Below are 24,047 nucleotides of genomic sequence, written 5' to 3' on the forward strand. Positions count from 1 at the left end.
ACTTTTTTCATTCTTAATATAAAATTCATATGTAAATTTTATTTGGATTTGATTTGGATTAATTTTGTAGATTTGATATGTTTTATTTATAATTTTATGTGGAATATATATCCATAATAATTTTTTATTTTTTTTATTAGTTCTGGTTTATATAATGTGACTTTAAGTCACATGAACCACTAAGTTGGATCATTACTTATATTTATATAATAAGGTCATTATATGTAAGGTCATTTAACTCAATTTATATTATTTATAATATTCATAATTTTTGAAGACTGGTATTTTTTAGAAATTTCAGTAGCTGTTGTTTCTTCTTGCTTTGTTACATATAATTCTTTTTTTTCCAATAATTTTTTATTTTCCAAATAGTTGGTTATTATCAATGAACTGAATTATGATTAAACATCTATAAAAAGTCATGTAAATACATATATATACCTAGTTAAAGTGTATGACATATATTGAAATATTAAACGTACGACTGTAGTATATCTAACAGATTTATCAGAAGTTCTAAAAATAATCACTTTCTAATTTCATTTTTTTATTTATAACAACATAAATCATTTTTCTGTTTAATAAAATAATAATTAATATTTGTTAAATCATTAGGATACCTTTCGTTAATTGAATTAAGAAATTTAAAGAATTACAGTATTAAAATAAAAGAATCGCTTGATAAATGTTAAAGAATTATAATAAAGCGAACTTTTTGAATGATGGATATATATATATATATATCTATATATATGTATGGATATTTTATTTTTTTAGGTTAAGTTTTTACAGTTCGAGGACATGAATTCTGTCAAGTGTTAAACGTCATCAAAGATATAATAAGTATATATATAAGTGTATATTTTCGTTTTTATATGAAAATGGCATGGTTGTCAGGTCTTGCTGATAAGGCAGAAAATTTATTAAATAAAATAGATAAAAACACTGCAGCTGTTTTAAATAAAGACAAATATGAGTTACCCCAATCTCAGTTGACACATGTTACATGGATTTCTTCTGAGTCATGGTAAAAAGTATTAATTACTAAAAATTTAAAAAAATATGTATGCATAATTGAAGTTTATTCAAAGTTTACTTAATTAAAAATAAATTAATTTCTGTTATTTTTTATCATTATTTATTTTAATCTTTATGTGCATCAATAATTGTTAATTAAAGTACAACAATTCCTTTGATATATTTCAGTGTTAACACACAAGATGATACAATTTTGAAACCTTCTACAGATACAGAATCATTAAAAGAATTTCCTTATGTTGGTTCAGTACCAAATCTTTCATCATTGACAACAAATTCTGTTATGTCTAAAGACGAAGAGCTTTTAACTTTCTTAAATACATTAGATTCAAATCCAAAAAATAATGTAGCAGAAGTTTCAATGTCACCATCAACACCTTCATCACTCATGGTTGAACATCCAACAGATACTACAGATTCTGTATCGGACTTATCAATTCATAGTGGCCGCTCTAGTCCTAGTTTTGTCCATACATCTGTAGAAATGCCAGATAATCTTAATCATGATGATGTGAATGTAGACAATGCTAATTTTTGTAAAAATGTAATAATAAATACCCTAAATAATGAAATAATGGAAAATCAAACTTCTGATATTGTTTTGAATAATGGTAAATTTACACTTTGAATTTATTTAATTTGCATCAATTTTAAGATTCAAAAGATTTTCAAATTTGTTTCAGATCATACTGTTATGGGAAAGTCTGATAATATAAAACAAGGATACGAGTATGATGTGAAACAAGAAAATACAGAAATAGATAAATTGATGAATTCATCTCACAATAAGTATATAAGAAAATATTTGAAAGAAGTAGAAAGAAACTTAGAAGAAAGGAATGAACTACTTGGAAAACAAGAAACAGATCATCAAAAAGAAATCATAGTTCTGAATGAAAAATTGCAGTCTTTATATACAGAAAAAGTACAATTATCTAAGCAAGTAATAGAATTACAATCAGCTTTGGAGAGAAGTAGATTAGAATTAAACTCCACTAGATCTGATTTAGAACAACATAAAGCTAGAGCTCTAAAGACATTGCAAGAAAAAGAAAAATTAATAGCAGAATTAAGGTGCAATGAGTCTACAGGGATGGATGATATAACAATTATGGAACTAAACCAACTCAGGTAAATATAAATTTAAAATGTAAAATGGATAAGTATTTAACAAGGTCTTTTCAATATATATTATATTATATGGCAGGCAAGAACGTGATATACTCAGAGAAGAAAATCAACAAAGTTCTGAGCAATTAAGGATAGTACGTGAAGAATTAATGAATGCTGATGTAAAATTGGAAAAAATGAGACAAAAATCTGCTGAAGCAAATATACAAGCTCAAGAAATTCTTGCTACAGAAAGGCGTAGAAGATTAGATGTAGAAGAAGATGCAAGATTACATTCAGATGTAAATTAATTTATTTTTATCTTTTATATATGTTATATTTAGTGCAATCGATTAATACTAATCGATTAATTTTTATCTTTTATATATGTTATATTTAGTGCAATCGATTAATACTAATACTAATCGTTATTGTAGGAAATAAGATCATTAAAGGATGAATTAATTCGTCAACGTAATAATTATACTACACAACTACAAAAAAGTGATTCTGAAATCGCTCGGCTTAGGGTGCAATTATCCGCAGCTTCGACACCAAGCAGCAAAGTAGAGTCAAGATTGACATCTCTGACCCAAACATTGGTTTCAAAACAACAAGCATTAGAAATTTTAACGACTGAAAGAAATGCTTTAAGATTACAATTAGAAAAAATAGAAGTAAGTTAATTAATAGAAAGTGCTTTCATTCGAGCTAAATATAAGGAGGACATTCTTTAGTTAAATATAACGATATTAACAATTTAAAATTAAATATAATGAGATATTTTCTTTACAGCATGAATTTAGGAATAGTCGACGTAACGTTTCGTATAATAGCATAAACGATACAGATGACGCTAAAGCTCAAGTACCCACATTTTTGATAGAAACTCCATTTGATACTGGAGTTACTAGAAGAGTAAAACGAGCTTATTCATTGTTAGATGCTATTAGTATTCGTACAGGAGTATTTTTAAGAAGGTATCCCCTTGCCAGGATTTTAGTACTAATTTATATGGTAAGTGGGAACACTTTAACTTAGAAGTACTATAGCTTCAATAAAAGGTAATCGAAATTAATATCAAATTAAATATTAAATAGTTCATACTTATTGATAAATATATTTATTGTAACTGCTAACAAAAGTTTATTTTATATGTTTTCTAATTTTTTGCAGGCATTACTTCAGTTTTTGGTTCTTATAGTTCTTCTATCGCAATCGCCAGAAGCGCATTAATGTATAATATTTATAATACATGTAATAGAACATTTTTGTAAATATTACATTGGGATGGTGCATACATATACTAATATTAATTACTAATTATATCAGTAACTTTTTATAAACTATTAAATGGTAATGTACGAAAATTGTATTTCTAAAGAGATATATATGTTAATTTTTATAAATGTATTTGTATGATTGTTTTATTGAATCTCGTTTATAATATATGTATGTATACCATGTTGATCAGTGTAGTATATCCCCTTGTACGTAATTGTTGTTAGAATAGAACAGAAATCCTATATTTACAATTAATAAGCAATGAAATATCCTTATTTATTCAAATTATCATTTATTTTTTCATTATACAGAAAAACAGATAATACTATAAATATAATGAACATAATGTATTTAATTCAACCTAACCTAAATAAATAAATAAATAAATAAATAAATAAATAAATAATTGCTTGTATTATATTTTTTCTACATGAAATGCTTTAAAAAAGAGCACTTACTATTCTTTATTCTTGAAATGGATAATTTTAGATATAAGAACAAAATTTTTTATTTATTGCTGGAAATAGTAGGTAAGAATATTGTAATGAGCAATAATGTTCGAATGATAAAAATGATTTTTATGCGTGAAAGTTAATAATGAATTTATGATTTCATTACTTTTTATATGATAATTGTAATTGTATATGGTATCATTGATATAAATTTAACACTATTTAATTAATTATAGTAGTTAAATGTTTATTTTATGCAAGCTAGTATCTGTTAAACATATGGAATTGAACGTGATCACATAGAGGATTCAAATCTTTTTGTGAAGAATTTTTAAAACAGTAATTTAGCAGATGCGCTTTTAAGAAGTTAAAATCATTTCAATGTATGTCCAATAATTTATTAGTAATTTTAAATTAAAATTGTTTAAATGTGTTTTACATATATCATTACAAAAAGCGGAAATATCTAACTAGGTATATCCTAACTAATTATTATTATTGATTATCTTTACATTTCCCTATGATTGTTAATTTGATTTGGTTGATTCTTATTGCTATGGATTACTATGATATCTTAAACGAAAAGAATTTGATATGCTATGCAAAAACAGAGATATGCGAACAAACAAAATTCTGTATATTCATTCGCGCTTCTACTTTTCTGTAGACATGCAATATGTTTTGTTTAATTGGAACCGTTTAAATATCTGGAATGATACGAAAAAATGTTTCAGACTGAAGTTGTATGGTATTGAGGGAGATATACTATATTTTTATCTGTTTGATCTTGCGAGGATCTTGAAAAGTCCTGTAAAGCTGACATTAAAATTTTTAGATCGATGCCTTAATTTTTTATTACATATTCTTGCAGCTGACATTCAGACGTTTTTAAAATAGTAGAAACTTGTGTCTTTCGCACCATCCACTATTGAAATTTAAACTTTCAGATTCGACTGAGCAATACAAAGAATTACCGAAAAATGACTGTTCTCAACTATTTGGTTATTTTTGAAACATTAAAAAACTATAGCCTTGTGTTTCTTAGCATTATGAAAAATATCTTTATGCATCTTATACATACGGCACGGCGAATTTTAAAATTCATATCTCAATAGTGGACGGTGCAAAAAAATACGAGTTTGTAATGTTTTGAAAAAAGTTAATCTGAATGACAACTACAAGGATAATAAAAGATAATAAGAATAATGTAAAAGTAATAAAAAATAGAGGAATCCATCTAAAAATTTTAATATCACTTTTACAGGATGTTTCAAGGTCGAATAGATAAAAGCACAATATATCACCCTCGATACCATACAATTTTTGTCTGAAACATTTTTTCGTATCACTCATATTTTTCAAATATTTGAGCGTTTCCATTTAAACAGGATATACCGTATACATATGTATATATTTTACGTTTGATATTCAAGGAATTGCTTTTTCATTTGAGTGGTTGGTCGCATTTACGAAATTTAAAGTTAAAACAATGAGCAGTTTCTTACTGATTGACCTAGTACTGTCTAATGCTACGCCTCTGTTGAAAGTCATCAAATTACTATTGTTGAGCACATAATTTGTAATCTACACTATTCTCTATCGTATTATAATTTACCTTTATAAAGATATACAATTATATTGAACGTTTTCGCAAAAAACGCGACACGATCTAATTCCTATGTAATAATTAGAATAAAGCTTAAGCAGAATAAATTACAACTAGGTATATTGCTTTAGCAACTGGAGAATAGCATATATGATTCCTATACTTTTTAGGCACGATTTTTGTGATTTAATAGATACGTTTAAACGGTGGTCGATATTCGGTTTAAATGAGAACTGTTAGACTATTCGGATAAGATCTTTTTTCTTTTCACGAATGTTCTAATCGAAATGCAATCTAATATTGAAATGCAAAAAGGTTGATAATTATGTCACTTTTTTATCGATTGGATCTGTCATTGAATCATCGGTGTTAAAACTTGTTTCCTTCTTTTCGTTTTGCGTATTATTTTCAATACTGATACAAATTTTATAGGGACTTTCGTTTCATCAATATGATATGTTGCATCATTTTGTCATTTTTTAGCGTTAGATTTTTATCGACCCCATACAAGGAGACAATCTATATAGGTATAAAGTTGGAAATATTGCGAGATACGTGCTAATGCATACGGTGCAACGTACCGAGCGAAAACGTGAGTTGTAACCCTAATTCGGTCTTCGAATAATTTCTGATTCGATCATTTCAATTAAGCTAGAAAATATTTCTTTTAAAAAATGTACTAATTTCAAAATAAATGTACAAGTTTCTTATTAGTACATATAGCTTTTCGTCATAATTCTATGTTAAAGGTTTACTTTTATTTAAATTAGTAAACATCTTTTGCGTAAATGTAATTTTTCGTACTTTGGGAAAATCGTGATTTTTTTGTTCGTTTTTGTTTGTATAGCGTTGGAAGAACAATTAAATCGGATTCTTGTATAGCGTTGGAAGAACAATTAAATTGGATTCTTCGTGATATATGCAGTTTAACAATGTAAGAATTTAAAGTTATCGAAGGTGAAGATGAGAAGAGCCTGAATTGAAATTATTATGATTAATTAGTAGATTTCCGCGGAAGAATTATAAGTAAATCTCTCCCCTCTTTTGAAAAATATGATGCCAGAAAAATGCTCATGATAATATGGACGCTAAAACAAGAAACCCAAGTCGGAAAGACTTGGTATGAGATTTCACATGAACCACATTTTCAAAATACTATGATTAGTAGACGATCACAATTTGATTTTAACGAATCAGTACAATTAACATTGCTTTTAAGTTCGACTCTTATGAAATATGTCAAAATATATGTACATATAACATATGCATATATATACAAGGTGGTTGGTAACTGGTGGTACAAGCTGAAAGGGGGCGATTTTACGCGAAAAAAGAAGTCGAAAATATAGAATAAAAATTTTTCGTTTGAGGCTTTGTTTTCGAGAAAATCGACTTTCAATTTTCGCTCGGTACGCGTGCACTTTATCACGTCTCGTTATAACGGATCTTACTGTAGATCGTTGTCTCGATGGATATAATCGCAGTTTAAGTTTGTTTTTGCCGTAACGGCAAATTAGGAATACATAATGAAATAATATGAAGTAATCATAAAATTTATTATTACAAAAATTGTTGAAAATGTCGCCCATTCTGCCGAACACATACTTCTGCTCTTCTAATTAAATTTCTATGAACACTTTCTAACGTATTCGATTGTTTTAAAGTATGAAAGGCTACAATAAAGTGCACGCGTACCGAGCGAAAATTCAAAGTCGATTTTCTCGAAAAGAAAGCCTCAAACGAAAAATTTTTATTCTATATTTTCGACTTCTTTTTTTGCGTAAAATCATCCCCTTTCCGCTTGTACCACCAGTTACCAACCACCCTGTATATATATCACTCATATAATCGATAAACAAAGAGGTATATTACTTGAAAACTATAATATTAGACAAACCTCTTTTAAGAAGATACGTTAATGGACACAATGCGGGCCAACACTGCTAATTTTTTTTGCATGGGGAAAAGATTACAGGTATTTAACATCAAGCAGATCAATGTATACTATATGTTTCTAACTTGTGCTTGTTATATTATCAACATAAACGAAATTTAAAAGAAGAAATATTTCTCTTCTTAAAAATACTGTGAATATTTTTTGATTATTTTTTTAAAATTAATATTTATCGCAATAGGTTTTTACATTTCGAACAACGACATTGTTCGTATGATAGTAGTTGAAATGAGTAGAAAGTGGGCGTTTATTTTACGATACACTTAATCTGCAAATACCTTTTTGACGCAGTATTAATTAAGTATATAAGTATGTAAGTGAAACATAAGTCGACCAACGAAACAAATTTAGTTTAATATGAAACGAGTTTAGAAAATCTGTACTGCCTAGATTAAAAAGCTTTTATCACTTAATTCTATACGATAGGATTGTAAATTTCTTAAAAGTATATTCGTCGATTGAATGTGGACACTTCCCTTAACGATCACACGATCTTCTTGAGACAATGGCGCGATTTTGTTCGAAAAAGACGAGCAATTTCTAATTTAATTAATCGCGAAATTGTTGCACAGAAAAACGAGAGAAAAAGGCAGAATTACAGACGCGAATACAAATTTCACAGCCACCAAATTTGCAGGGCATTTTCATTTGCTTTTTTCATTTCTTTAATTCTAATTTATTCTAGTTCTAACGCAAGTTTGTCTAGAAAAGCTTTACGCATAAAACTTGAATACTAAAATTAAAACGTAAAGCAGTCCTGCAATTTTATTTATATACTACAACGCCCTTTTCTGAATGTAGCATTGAAAATGTTAATAAGTATCTAATCGTGTATATCAAGTAATTGTAATAATTCTACGTTATATGTTACATCGATCTTGTAACATTATATCATTTCACAATTTCTCCGAGTTACTTCGTCGACATGTAAATTTCTTTAACTAACTTTTGTATCAAAAGTGTGGCTGAGATTTTTTCTTTTCTTTAATATTGAAAATATTGCATTTTTTGTATTTTACCTTGTGTCGAATAATTAAATGGTCTTTTTCTTAAAGTGCAACTAATACAGATAATAAGAGGTAAAAGAACGGTCGATAATAAGGAATTGCGTATCTTTCATTGATAATGTAGATTTTCCTACGACTACTTCGTAAAACGAGAAATGAGAGTTTACGAATTAGAAATGTAATTTTTTGAAGGAGAAAAAAAAAGAAAAAAAAAAAGAAAAAAATTATCTTGGGGAACTCGATCTTTGTTTAGTAGAACAATTTCTTTTGAGTTCATTATGATATATATATATATATATATATATATATATATATATATATATATATATTATATTATATATATAATTGTACGTCATATATATATATATGACGTACAATTATATGTAATCTCTCCTTTATTAACGAATCATTTGTATTTTGAAGTTTTACTTTTTGAATTCTAATCTACGATATAGGTAGCCTTTATCGGTCGATAGAATTTTTGATAATTGAGATGTATAAGATAAAATGAATGAAAATTATAATCCTCGTGTAGATCAATCTTTAAATGCTTAACATATCTAAAATACAAAGATAACATAAATTCAATATAAATTACATATCGATCAAACTTATATGTAAATCGATTAAAAAAACAAACTTTAAGAAATTCATCGGTTTCAACTTCATTCGTATCATCATCAGTAAAACTTTCATTTCTCATCTTGTTCGATCAAGAAGCGATCGTATTAATCGTTTAATTGCTATATTATGTGTACCGACAAAGCGACTCAGGCTACTCAAATCAAGTAACCGATCAACATCTCATTCCGTTTGATTTCGCTTCGAATCTTATATCTTTCGTTTGCGCATGATTCTCAAATATTATGATTCGTCGTTGGAGAATCGTTCAGAAGTGTTTTCGCTGCCATCACAGGTCGATGTGATATCATTCGACGAAGAATTCGTCGAGTCCGGCGTAGGCGGAAGGGACGGTCTTGCTATGGTTTCCTCTGTCGACGAGGACACATCCGCTTCCTTGCAGTCTATCGCGTCCAATCTCTGTTGTATGCATTTGTTTTCGGGATTATTCAACACCGAATGAATGAAATCTCGAGTCTCTGCACGCAAAGCATTCACTCTTTCTTGAAGGATGTTGTTTCGTCGAATCAAAGCCATCGTACGTACAACGATATCTAAAAGACCTGCGATTTATGATAATATATTTTAGAGCAGCTTGTATTTTGAACAAATTTTCTACACTTAACGATATATAATAATTTCCGCAATTCACAAATTTCTTTCTCAATGATCCCAAAAATTAATAAAATTCTCCTTTCTACAATTTCTATCGGATGAGTAAATTCATATTCGACATAGATAAATGGTTATTTGGAGTCCCTTTCGGAAATATTAGAAATATTTAAAATTATTATTCAAGCGATTATTACTCGCCGAAAAAATGATGCAAATAAAAGATCACTTCACTTTTTAATAAAACTTTCACTGCAAAAACTACTCTTTTTCTATATTGTCCATTTACCGTCAATTACACTAAAAGGCACACCTTTCCGTCTCGCTAGGAACACCTTCCAATGTTCCTTTATGTCTGCTGGAACTCTAGCCGAAACGTTCGGAGAGGAAGAAGTGACAATGATCGGGGCACAAGAGACACTGGGACTCTCTGGATCCCATAGAGGACTTTCCGGTGGCGTTAAAGATGTATCGTCACGAGAAGACTCGTTCGTTTCCAATCGTCTGAATTCTAGCCTCTGCTGCTTTGCTACAGCCCCGTTACGAACCCTTTGTCTTCGTCGCGAGCATGGAATTGTCGATGTTCTTACAACTGGTAGTTCCGACAAGTAAACAGTCGGAGCCATTTTGTGATGAAAGATCTGAAATTAGAAGAAATAAAACAAGACTAGAAATAGATTACATATTTCAAGAGAGAGAGAGAATAAAATTATAAAAGTATATTCTCGGGTTCCAATGATTTGTCTTATTTGATGACATTCTTTATAACACGATTGTATTATAATTGCAATTTCTTTTCCTATACTCGTGAATATATATATTATACATATGTACATACGTATATGTGTGTGTTACAAAAATACACAAATCTTGTCTGAAAATTTTCATTTAACTTTGTTTGTCTTCTAAGTCGATGGAACAATTATTACGAATGTTCGTCGCAATTAAGCCATTCATGAAAACATCCACGTTTTCACAAAACTACGTTTTGTTATGTAATTTTTGTTACGTTTCTTACTACGTACGTTAAATACGTTACAGTCTATTGATTGCGATAATTGCACTGTCTGTGTAATTTAACGAACGGAGAACGATCGATGACCCACATACGCATCAATGATGCGCTTTGTTGCGCGAAAGTACTTTCTTTCATCGATGACTGATCCATGTGACTCGTATGATAGATTTGTTAAAAAATTACAATGCAATAGTACTAATGTTTGAATTATGATTCATCTGTGATAAGTATGCTTGAGTTGCATTGTACAAAATGTCTTCAGTAGTTTATCGTCAATATAAATTTTAAAAAGCTATTATTAGTAAAACCAGTTTTGATAACATGAAACTGAGCGACAACATATTCAATTTTTAAGTCGCAGCCCCATAAAAGACGAAAAGTGTGATAAAATATGCTGAAATAAAAAATAACAGCCTTAACCGCTAGGCTTAAAAATCACATCCTCGCCTCGTTATAAGATTAATGAGGAATAATTTAATACCAGGTCTGTCATTGGCGTGGAAACATCGTCTCACTTTGTGATCAGGGAATTATTTATAAACGAAGGACCAAGAAGACTTTCACTTGTTACAGACGTCTAATAATACCAGCCAGGTCGGTGTGTTGCACCTTGACCTCAGAAGGCACGTGTGCACCTGCGTAATGCTCGATGTAAAGCAAGTACTTTACAATGTTCGCACGTGTAAAAGTACGTGAAACGATTTAAAATAAAGACAACTAAACGCGATAAAGATACAAACATGTGAATCATCGAGTTACACTTATTAACGTTATTAGTATTGGCTTAATTAATCGAATGAATTTGTAATTACATTAATTCTCGCAAGGTACTTTGCTTTGTCATTTACTGTTTAGACGTACGCGAAAAAGAAAATTCTACTTAATTCTTTAACAGATATATTATCATTATCACGAATAATTTGAAATGCATTTTAAAAAACGACAATCTTGGTATAGTTTGAAGATAAGAACACGGAAGAATGCAGAATCGCCGGTTTTACTGAGGAAACTAACGCGTGTAGTATGATTTGGCTATGAATTACACGTGTTCGCTCGTACCGGTTGACGACGCGATCGATGCAGGCGATGACCCGATTACTGTGAACGTCGGTGCACGTGCCTGCACCGAACTAAAGCTATAGAGCCTCGGCATGACTTCTCGTCTCCCCTCGACCGGTTACCCCGACTACTTTGACCTCAGATTTCGTCGCACCACGTACGACTATGAAACAATACTGATAATCGCTTCAAGAAACATGCATAATCCAATTGCGGCTACAATTCTCGTGATATACCATAAATGAATGAATGAATAAACATATACATGTACATGTATATACGTATAACGTATATAGCGCATGTATGGACGCGTATGTACATCTTCTACTGAATTTTATTATACGTATACTCATCGGTATAAGGAGGATAAAATACTCGGAATATACTCATTTTTACCTTCACCACAAATACTTATCTACTTAATTTGAAAGTTACTTCAAAATGAAGTTTAGATAATATATGTATAATTACGCTGTTTTAAGCAATTTCATATAAATCTGTAAAACTTTAAACACCAATCATCGCAGTTGATTGTGTAATTTACCAAACTACCAAATTACGTAAATTATCAGTTATTATATTATATTCTCATTTCTAGACTTAAGAGAACGGACGTAAGTTATCCTTTAGGCTTAAATATTTACTCGTGAAAGTGTAAAAAATCCTTCCGGCGATCATCAGTCCATCGAATTCGATGAGCTCGAGTTTAGCAGTATGATCTTTTCCATTAAATGAATAAGCCTAAGTCGACGATGCACGTAGCTCAAGATAAAAGAAACGTAACGGTAATTTTGATTCATGACGAATATGCCCACGATATTTCACGAGGGGAACAGCTGTGACATATCGTAGGTATCGTATCTGAGCGTTCGTGGATTCGCACCCAACACCCAACACGCGGGCAAAAGCAAAGTGGTGGCATTACAATACAGACATTCGTCAATGGCAACTTCCCGTACGAACGAAGGTCAACTGGGAGCTCTACAATCGGATTATTCCAGAGGGGTTGCATCGTGGGCAAATAGAGAAGGAGAGAAGAAGAACAGGAGAGAGTAAAACAGTGAGGAAACTGGATGGCCTTCAATAAGGGTACACGTGCTAAATTTTTGGTTCATCTACCGCCTTTCGCTTTGCGTCTCCGATTTCCGCAGATTCATTGCGTTCGTCGATTCTGTAATCTGCGCGCTCCGCACGATTATTTTTGTCGCAGAAACGATAGCAATTTTTCATTTAATCCTACATAGTAACAACGTAACTTGGAAGTTAAGTTCTTACTTTCTATGTTTCTATATGTATGTCTATATTTTTTAAATGTTATGTCACTTATTTATTCAAACGAAATTGGTTTTTGGGAATAACTGTAACTATTATTTAAATATTTTATATTTTACATTTTTTATTATTTCTATATTTTAAAGTTTGTATCCCATTTCCGACGTTTATTTTTCAAATATAAAATTATCGAAATCGAAAAATTATTCGATTTATCCATGAAAATGTGACAATGATGAAATTATAGCCAGGTGATGGTAACACATTTTTGATACTCGCAATAATCGGCACGTTCCTGTAAAGTTTTCGAGATAAAAGTTAGATAGGGAAAATAAAATTGTTTGATAATATGATGCAACTACGTGAGAATCACGAGTGCGAAGCTAGGGAGAAGTGCAAGGCCTTCGACGAAGAAAGGCACACGTGTATCTCGTTTCGTCGATATCCGCTATATTTACGGCTGCACAGTGCACACTACGGCCACGTGTCATATTCGAACTCTACGGCAATTTTCCAAGAATTTATCGTGAGTCAACGTGATGCGCTGAATTTCTAGGACATCGTTAAAAATTGCACGTGCGCGTCTAGAAATCCTCTTTTAAAGGAAGATCCAATTTATTATCTTGGGAAACGCGTTTCGATCCACTCTTGTAATGGCGATAAATAACAGGATAAAAGAATGAATGTAAATGCATAATAATGTAAAAAGGAAGAACACGAATTAAAAATGAAGGTACCAAAAGAACTGCGTTGACTAAAAAGTTGCATAACAATTTTTAAACATTCATACATGAGTATGCATGAAATTCGTAATAAACATGTAATAAAAGTATGTGACTTAAAAGTTGCATTCATATTTTCTATAAATGTATTATTTTACTGATTCTTGCTTTTTAAATTAAAATAAGAAGTTGTAATCAACTGGCAGCTTTTTTTCATAAGCAAGCAAAATTTTGGCGTTAAATGATTACCTCACATTCTTCAATGAAACTTCAACGATATAATCACGTACTAAAAATTTGCAGTTAAAGCATAAAATAAAAAATATGAATTCTGAAACAATATATTTGACACGGAGAGCGAAGTTTGCAGTAATGTAAGGGAAATCTGTCTGAAAGCTACGAATCAATCGCGTTTTCGTGAATTTTTCTTTCCAGTTGACTGAAACTGGATCTTAAAAGGGGCGACGAAAGGTTCCATAGGTATTGCGCCTACCTATATAAAAATTTCACCGATACACGTGCTGAACTTACAGTTCAGAGGCATAGTTATATTTATCGTTGCGGCCATTCACGGCCTTTCCAAGGGTTACACGTGTAATACAACCTTCGTGAAAAACTATTTTGATTTTTTTCACCCTATTATTTTAAAAAAAGACCAAAAAGAAGCAAAAGGGAAAGGAAGAAAACCGCGTCGGCACGTGTCAGCGTTGAACGTTGAGAAGTAAAAATATTGTCCGTATAACAGCATGTACGCCCATTCTCACACGTAGTGAGAAATAAACCATAATTACATTTTTATTTCTGGAACGGAATTTGCTATTTTATGATGAAACTAATTATTATATGAGACTGAATAAAATATTATTTAGAATGTGATAGTTATTAGTTATAACGTAATAGTTCTTAAATGCAATATTCAACAAATATTTATGAACAATAAGTACAACCTCTGAAGATTACACGAATCGTTCATCTTCCTTTAGAACATTGTATTATGTCTCTTTCAAAACAAAGATAAACAAATGTATGTACATAACAGTGTATAATTAAGCTGTAGTCAGTAACTTGCATTTTCAAATGGAATAAAAAGTAAACACGATTCAAATATTGAAAGAATTGAGAGAATAGAAGAAAAAAGGTTGGGTTAGGAATTTTAACAACCGGAAGTATTATATTAACGATTGCGCAGGATAGGCACATTCGTTAACTCACTGTTTTGATAAAGCAGAATGGCTTGACGATAAAATAATTGTAAAAAAAAGCAGATAAAGTATAAATAATATTTTATATTAAATCAAAGAGGTCATTGCGTAAAATAAAATTCTATTATCGTTCTTCCGATTAATTCATTCAGTCGACATTTAAAAAAACATCTCATGCGAGATTTCGCGACACGCATGGAGTTCGTTTTACGTGCCACGTGTCGAACGCTCGAGGAAAAATGATCTTATTAAGTATTCCATTCAGGCATGCACAAGCTGTCGGTATCAGAAACTCATAAGAATGACTAGATTGCCCGTGTGACAGCATTATCGATTGTTTATTACCGTTTCACGAGCTGTACGAGATCTTGCATGAGATACATTCGAAATTTATCACTCTATAAATGACCGTGTTACCGAGACTGACAATCTGCATACAGAATTTTAATTGAGAGCCTAATTTGAAATGGCCAGAATGTCAAATTCATCTTTCGTCGACATTTACCGCAATGTTGCGACTACGATTACAATTTGTAAAGAAGTGTATTGTAATGTTTGGCATTTATCATAATCTTAATTTTGAAGGTGAAATTATGAGATTCAAAAATAACTGTATCTATAAATCTTTCAAGAATATTGATAACCTAACAAATCATAAATTATAAAAAGAAGAACGAGATAAATTTTAGACTAAAAAAACTACACGCGCTCCGTTTCTTGAAATTATCAACGTAACCGCCTCTGATATCATCCCTAAAAAAAGAGTTATTCAGCAAATTGCGATGAAAATCGATAAAAGAAAAGAAAATTCATCATTTATTAAAAGAAAAATATTGTAATTTCCTGCGTCATTACAAGATTTTAAGCATAATTTTAATTTCGATTTATTTTCCTTTACAGGAAGCGAAAATTCGGCCCAGATAAAACATTCTGCAATCGCGGTACACACATTGGACCGAGATAAAAGGGAGTTAGTAAATATGACGCAAATAATCGTATCCATACGCCTTTAATTCAGACATTATCATTAAACGCGCTTAACGTAGCTATCAAATAAGTAAATATGTATGCAGTCATCCAAATGGATATGATCATCAAATATGCAAAATAAAACAAAATCAAGAGATAAAATTTTATTAATTTTATTAATCTATCTATGGGATGATTTGTTTTTTCAATTACTCTGTTAATTATTTCTTGTGATATATTCTTTTCGATTATTTGTCAGAAAAAAATAATATCATAAGATTTGCAGTTTTCAAACTGCACCGTTAGCAAAATATCGATCCATTAAATGTGAAAGATTAGCGAATTGCAGGTCGCTGCATTCTGTGACTTCTACTTCCACACTCAAGTACAGCCACGTGCAGCTTTTCCCCCACCATCGAACATCTTGGTGTCTCGCCAATGGGTATATACCATCCCCACCCCGTAACCCGTGCTGGCTGACGATCGTGTCTCTCACACTCACACTACACGCACCCTTCGCGGTAAAAGGACGGGATATTCCCGTGGATACACGTGGCTACCGCTGTTGGGTTCGACGACCTCGCTTGTGCGTCCTCACGCAGTGCTTTTTGGTGATGTACCGGTGGGGGATGCGTACGATGTCCCCTTGTTTCCCCCCAGGAGGTACCGACTCTGCCGTCTGGCAACGTTTTCCTCGAGTAGCGACGGCTACCGTCGACTGTCTTTGACTACGAGTAAACGAACAAGCTAGTGCTTACTGCTAATCTTGATAGTCACGAGATGTACTCTCTGATGATAGACTGAGTCATAGTAAAAAAGCTAACATTCATCTAATTAAAGAAAGACAATAGCAGGAAAATTGGAACCGAATATTTCAAAGTCTTGCCGTTTATCACAAAAGTAATATAGCTGAAATTAAAGATCTAACAGTTTACAAAATTAATCACAAAACTAAAGATTCAAAGAATTGCAAAATAAATCGTAACGCTGCGTTTAGCTCTTAATTTTCATTCCGTTATAGCTTTCATAAAAATGAAAAGGTAGCAGGAATAGTTCTAGATTTGTATAATTTAGCATTTTTAAATCATTGGATATCTTTTTGATGTTGTAGTATATTTCAATTAGTTCATTCCCATCACTACGTTAAAGCAGAACATTGCAGTCTGCAATCAACGATCTTGCTCCTCTCGTTTTCCTCTTTCCTTTGGCCACCCACTTACTACTGTTCTATCGTCGTAACTATTTTTGCACGCAGCTTCGTCCATCCCTTTTGATCCTTACTTTTGGTTCCCAGTGGAGAGGGGGGAGGGGGAGAGGAGAGAGAATACGAGCGTGGAAAAAAGCACTGATGCATAATGCACACTTTGATCGCAGCAAGTATTTAAAGTTCCTATGAAGCTGTGTGAAATTAGAATATTCGAGACAAATAGTTTACCCTATTCATTAATTAATTTTTAAAACGTCCAACATTTTCTACAGTCAAATATTTCTTTCTTCCTTAAATAATTTTATGATTTATTTTATTTTTCTTTTCAAAAATCAATCTCAAATAATCTATCTTTTTAAGTAAATATTATCTCTGCCCATAAGAGTTATTAACTTCTCTTTATATGACAAAGTAATTATTCGAATAAACAGAAGCTTTATCAAATCTTTTAATTTTCATTAAGAGCAACTTCAAGATATGGAAAAGACGCGGATTAATCCATCGCGTAATATCGACAATTTATCATTAAAATTATGAAGAGAAAAAAGATATATATGTATATATATGTTATTTTATTTAAACAAGAAAATTCCTCGTTCTTTTTACTAGACTAGTGCAAACAAAAGGAACACTTATTTATCTTTAACATCGTTCGTAGAAAAATATGTATTACTTTAAAGAACACGTGCGAATAAAATTCATGGGAGATAATACAGATATAGCAATGATAACACGATTTTTATGCTAGTCAGTTGTTACACGTGGATTCGTGCTAACAAGAATGGAAGAAATTACATTCTCATCCATGAGCGCGTTCGAGTACAGAATAGAATTTCGTTGTTCGATAACATGGGTGAAACAAGTGCGTGAACATGTAGGATAGCATTCTACGACGCGGATCACAATCTTTTGTTTTCGTTTATTCTTAGATAACATTTTAAAAGAAACTTATTAAAAATCGTAAGTGGGGCCTGGTGAAGATAGAATTTTCGAATGAGAAGTTCGCACGAAGTAAAGAGGCACGATACGATTTTCCATATAACATGCCACTTTAAACATAAAGAAAAGAAACGAAGATCGTGATTCGTTTAAAAAGACTGCATTGTTACTTTGTTTGAGTTCTTAGCCGTTACTTGAAACGTATTTCTAAGAAGTACCACTCGAGTACTTCATTCATAATCCACAAAATAAAATTCTTTAAAAGAACCTTACGATTCACTTACGAGATGCTTCTTTTAGAATATTTGTGTTGAATTTTATAATACTTGAGATCTATCTTGATTTGATGCATATATGTAAAATATTTATAAAGATAAATAGATATTTGTCTTTCTTTTCAAACATTCCTCTTCATGCAAATTGATTATCAGGTACACTTACGTTCATTTAACATGGTTACAATAGAAAGTAATATCCTCATACTTTCTGTATTGTATATGTTTGTATGTGCGATGCGTACTATTCATAAGAATTATACCGGAATATTTTACCAGCAATCTAAACTAACTGTACCTTCTATATAGTTTTTACAGTTCAGTTCTTTCAAGTACAAGCTATAACGTCTTACAGGTAATTTCGAATATTTCGTTGGTACCACCATTAGCATTGTCAAAGAATTAAATAATCGTATATAGATAGAGATACATACTGTACAAGAATTGACGATATCATTACAATATTAATCATTCAATAGTAATTTCATATGACAAAAATGCACTTTGTATTAAAATATTGTCAAGATCAGTGCACCAGGAGAATATACCATATCAGTATCGCTCTGTTCCTACTATAATAAGATAACATATATATGTATATTATCAATGCATCTGCATTGCAAGCAGTATCTATGTTTGATGTATTAGGATACTATGGATATATCTTTCTCACGAAACACGTAACAATGGTAAATGCAATTCTGATGAAACGTTAGATCGTACTTGAAGTAGAATAGAATAATTAGGATAATACATTGACTCGAGGAAATGCGACTTGGATCGCAAAACGCGAAGCACAGTCGTATTTTGTAATATAAGAGAACGTTAAAGAATTTTAAATATTTATTGTTCGAATCATAACATAGGAAGAATCAAAAGAAGAGGAAAAACGAATACGCAAATTAAACGTGACCGAATTTCCGCTAACAAGACGGTACACGTAATATGAAATACGAAAGCACGATTGTTACGTGTTTAAACCACTTAACGAAATTAAAGCGAAGGAACTGCTTCTGCTTTGCGTGAGATATCCACTGAGCGGTTACGTTGCCTCACGTTGGCTACAATTGCGATCACACGTCACGTCACGTGGGTGTGCACGGCTGGAGTAAGTACACTGCAGTATGATAGTTCGTGTATCGTCATCAGCACTACGAAAATCGGAAAAACGGGGAGACATTCTTACCTTATTCACTTCTCAATTCTTCAGAATTTAAGTTAATACTATTTAACGTTTCAATGAATGTAATTCATTGATATTACGAATAGGTTACTTACTGAATCGGGCAGGATACGAAAAGCTTATATACAGGATCTAGTCGATTAACATGTAAAAACGGACGCAACGTGATTTCTTATGGAAAATAGGAAAAAAATACAGGATAAAATTTGTTCATTCTCAGCTTAGTTCCCGAGAAAATCGAGTTTGAAAATTTATCGAGTATATTTAAGCATGGCTAATGTCGGGACTAAATAATAGGCAAGAGGTTGTTCTACGTGTGAAAATAGGTCGAAAATTCAGAATAAAATTTTTCTGCTTTAATGTTCATTTTCAAGCAAACAGAATTTGAACATATTTATTAAAGAATCAGCCTAGTAGATTCGTATGATAAATTTTCAAATTTATTTTTCTCAGAAATAAAAAGTCTTGTGGAGAAATATTATTCTACATTTTCGACTTACTTGTTCTCACACGTAAGTGACCTCCTGTCGATTATTTAATTTCGTCCAGTCCGGAATTAGCCATGTATACTAGCTAAACTTTCAAATTTGATTTTCTCGAAAACTAAGCCAAAAATAAAAAATTGTATTTCATATTCTTTTCTTATTTTTCCGCAAGGAATCACGTGAAGCCCGCTTTTATATGTTATCCGGCCAGATTCTGCATATGTATATAACCGCAGTTCACATAGAAAGATAAGTTTACCGATTCTTTCTATTAAATATGATTTGTTATATTTTGTATATCTGTATCATATACCTTATACCATTTGTATATGCCACTGAATATGTACTTTGTACTACGTTTAGAGAATATAAATAATATAAAAGAATAGAATAATAGAAAAGAATAAAAATAATATAAATTAAAATATTAAGAAAACGATATTTTCAAAATAACAAAATAGGATCATAAATGTTGTTTAAAATTGAACAACAATACCAAGAGCAAAAGCAAAATGTTATAAAACTTGTAAGTGTGAATGCAAGCCAATTCTAGATCAGAAAATGTGTAAATGCATTTTCGTTAAATTAGTGACTCGTGCATTTTATAAAATTAAATCGCACAACTGTCGGAAAACCTTGATTTTCTCAATACATATACCTAACAAAATCGAGGATTAGCTTCAATTACAATTGCCTTGTCTAAACTGTCTCTGACGTGACGATTTACTTCGTGATACTATACCAGGAAATTAACAGTATAACGTACACGTGTCTCCAAAGCAAGTGACTCAATGCCAGCCGATGATTTAACACAACGATAATGGGTATTAATATCAATGCTCGATAGACACGTTACAATTTTAACATCGTAATAAAAGAAGGAAAAGCAGATAAAAAGAATGAAAGAGAAACAAAGGAATTTCGCTATTATCGTTAAAAAACGAAACAGCAGAATATAAATATCTTCATCTTATATAAGGATTATAAAATAACAGTCTATAGTCTATAGTCTATAGGAATATATCGTTATTATGTAACACTGATGATCTAATAATTGACGTATAATTGTACATGTATGCAAAATTCCTTTTTTTCAGCTCTATTTCATTAGTCTTAGACGAATTGGTCAATTAGCTTACATTAGTAAACATACAAGTACTTCTTATGCGATTAAACTAATATTATTAGTCGCAAGTTATAAATTATTAATATATTGTAGAAACAATTGCTACAGAAGTCCGTAACGTACAATTTGTCATTTATCAATTTGTTAATATTATCAGCTAGCATATTATCCTGCCAGAACAAGTTTCAGAATCCTTCAAAATATAGGAGGAATATAGGCGTAACACACGTTCTGAATCGATAAATTGACCTATGACGAAACAACACGTAACACGATCAACGACGTGACTTAAAATCTGCAAGCTTCAACCGATTGTCATACGAGTTACACGTGTTCTGGCGCAAGTAATACTGCATAACCCGTTCCGATGCATTAGCAGACTCCTCTTGGTTATTAAGAACGCCGCCAGCCTAATTGCACGTGTTAAGAATTTTCAAGTAATTACGGTATATAGCGAACGTTCATTTAATATTCAAATAAATAAGTACATATTCGATTTATGCAAGAACTTTTATTGAGGGAATGTTAAAAAATAATGAATAATTTCGTATGAAAATTCAAATGCACTAAATAACGTATTAAATATATAACAAATATTTAGTAAAAATAAGTTTACACAAACATCTTCAATTGAACTCGATTTATTTGAATGCTACATTCTCAACCAATAAACTCACAAAATTTTAACTTTAATTTTATTTTTTCAAATATTCTCAAGCTGAAACATTACCCAACATTAAAAATTCGTTGAATTTGCCCTAGGTAAGTCTTAAAACTTCCGTCAATCCGCCTTTTTAATATATATCAGAGACCTGTTAAACTCGTATCAAAAATCGAGCAAATGCGCGTCGTTTGTAAGTATATGATGCACGACGTTGCTATAAAAAAAGAATTGAACGCAGAAATTGAAATTCTCGCTGACCTTCCCGTAAGTACTTTTCTAGCCCTCGTTATACTCCATGTGTAAATGTCGTCCACGTGTGATCACGTATATCGGCGTACGTTTTACAAGTTCGAGGCTAAAATAAGTACTCAAGTAAGATGAAGCGTGGGCTGCTTCGCTTTTCAGGACACCTCGAATCCGACAGGAGATCGAGACAACACAACGCGGGTTTAAGTTTAGAGCAGAATCGTATGCTTCTCTGATCAATTGCGCAATTAAAGAGTGACCGAATGGCTGATCTGATAGAAACATACGACTGTTCGATAATGCGTGTTTGCCCATTCTTGAAATATTCCTGCAATGACAGCGATTTTTCAATACTCCTTTCCGTGATTCGTACAGCAAAAGCGGAATTGAAATTTAAGATTTCTTAGAACTGAAAACGTTGAGATTACAAGAATTTTTAAAAATATAATTAATATCAATTATTTGAAAGATACCTGTTAAGTCGGAGTATTTGGAAAAAGAAGTTATATTAAATAGCTACATTAATAATTAACATTACGGTATATGAAATAAACATCTTAAATAGATTAATAAGTTTCAACACCGTCACTGGAACTTATTCTTATACATTAAAGGCACCTATTTACAGATTTTACACAATAAACTAAATATGATGCGTTTGCTAAGAGTTATCACTTAAAAGTTCTGAATTTATGAACAAATAATCGCTGTGTCAAGAATTATTATTTACAACAGGAAACTGACTTAAATAGATCGCACGTGGCGACATCAACGTACTATAGTTACTATATAAAATCTTATTCGACTATAGAGCTGTACTAGTTCTGTTGATGCAATGAATATATTATTTATTTCACATTATAAATGCCACCGCATAGCAAAACTTACGTCAACATATTACCTACTGTATTATTTTCCTTAATATCTTATAAAAAAATATATTGCATTTAAAGGATATTATAGTATATCCATTTGTTTAACAAGTTATAATTTGAATGAATAATAAAATATGATAGAAAATACAGTAAACTTGGTTGTACTGATGAATCGACAATTTGACGATTCTTTATTGACAACTGCATATAGCACATACTAATTACATTGTATTAAAATTTAAAATATAGGTTATATGTAAAATTTTGATTCAGAAACTTTCAGGTTTTTTAATTTTAATCACATATGATAGGTCAAATAAATTAAAGAATAAATAGTGATAACCGAAATGTTTCATCGAAACGTGCAATGCTTAGTTACCAAGTGAGAGGTACAATTATATATAGATACAATTATACGTGTAGATATAGAACTACATAAATATTTTATATCATGTGATAACTCACCGATTTTACAGGATATTCTTACGATGCGGTACCAATGATTTCAAAACAAATTCAAATGGTCGACAAGATTCACCGTTTTGTTTCTCTTGTCAATCACCTCAGAGTTGAAGCTGTTTAAACGGTTCAGTTATAAAATCACTTTCGTATCGTGACGATTGAATTTACTCGGCAACAGACTCTCAAACCGCGCTTCTGACCGGTGTCAGAGCAAACTCTCATAAACGTCACTTAACGCGTGCAATAAGTCTTTATGATCGACATACACGAATCGTTCGTATTTTCCAATCGAAACAACGAATATTAAATCGGTTCATAGCGGGCAAACGACAATGGCACGAGCTGTTTGTGGATTTTTCAGTCACAACCACTTTTCATTCTAAATAATTTGAAAAAACGATCCAAATCTACCGGTGTCCGTACATCGACTAACGGCGATCGAGTACCGCCATGTTATCCCCCCTCATGGTTGCAAGCAACACGGTCGCGCGTGCGCAGATGCACGATCCTCATGCACGCGCCTTGAGCTTCGACATTACGACAATCTCGATAACAAAAGCCATGGCACGTGCATCCCCACTTCGAATGAGATCTTCCGAAAGGTTCCGCGGGAAAGCAAAGCAGGACGCGCGTGCTTCATAGAATTTCGCCGTTTCTCG

General features: G+C 31.5%; 2 protein-coding genes across 5 annotated transcripts; one reads left to right on the top strand and one right to left on the bottom strand.

Annotated features, from left to right (window-relative positions):
- Positions 1-777: 777 nt before the first annotated feature.
- LOC100648502 (golgin-84) lies at positions 778-3,612 on the top strand. The gene is made up of 7 exons (XM_003393571.4): positions 778-1,027; positions 1,207-1,649; positions 1,722-2,169; positions 2,246-2,450; positions 2,586-2,825; positions 2,944-3,165; positions 3,325-3,612. The coding sequence occupies exons 1-7, from the start codon at positions 876-878 to the stop codon at positions 3,382-3,384; spliced, it is 1,770 nt and encodes a 589-aa protein (XP_003393619.1). The 5' UTR covers positions 778-875; the 3' UTR covers positions 3,385-3,612.
- A 3,841-nt stretch (positions 3,613-7,453) lies between these two features.
- On the bottom strand, positions 7,454-23,866 carry LOC100649129. 4 transcript variants are annotated; one of them, XM_048410011.1, is made up of 3 exons: positions 23,392-23,866; positions 9,974-10,325; positions 7,454-9,635 (listed from the first exon to the last, which is right to left on the bottom strand). In XM_048410011.1, the coding sequence occupies exons 2-3, from the start codon at positions 10,308-10,310 to the stop codon at positions 9,316-9,318; spliced, it is 657 nt and encodes a 218-aa protein (XP_048265968.1). In that variant the 5' UTR covers positions 10,311-10,325; positions 23,392-23,866; the 3' UTR covers positions 7,454-9,315. The 4 variants fall into 4 exon arrangements, with proteins under 4 accessions (XP_048265968.1, XP_048265971.1, XP_020721988.1 ...); XM_048410014.1 differs by lacking the exon at positions 23,392-23,866 and adding an exon at positions 22,064-22,361; XM_020866329.2 differs by lacking the exon at positions 23,392-23,866 and adding an exon at positions 11,184-11,793 and having other exon boundaries at positions 9,998-10,325.
- Between the last annotated feature and the right edge of the window lie 181 nt (positions 23,867-24,047).

Source organism: Bombus terrestris, chromosome 2 (assembly GCF_910591885.1).
Source record: "Bombus terrestris chromosome 2, iyBomTerr1.2, whole genome shotgun sequence".
NCBI classification, from domain to species: Eukaryota; Metazoa; Arthropoda; class Insecta; order Hymenoptera; family Apidae; genus Bombus; species Bombus terrestris.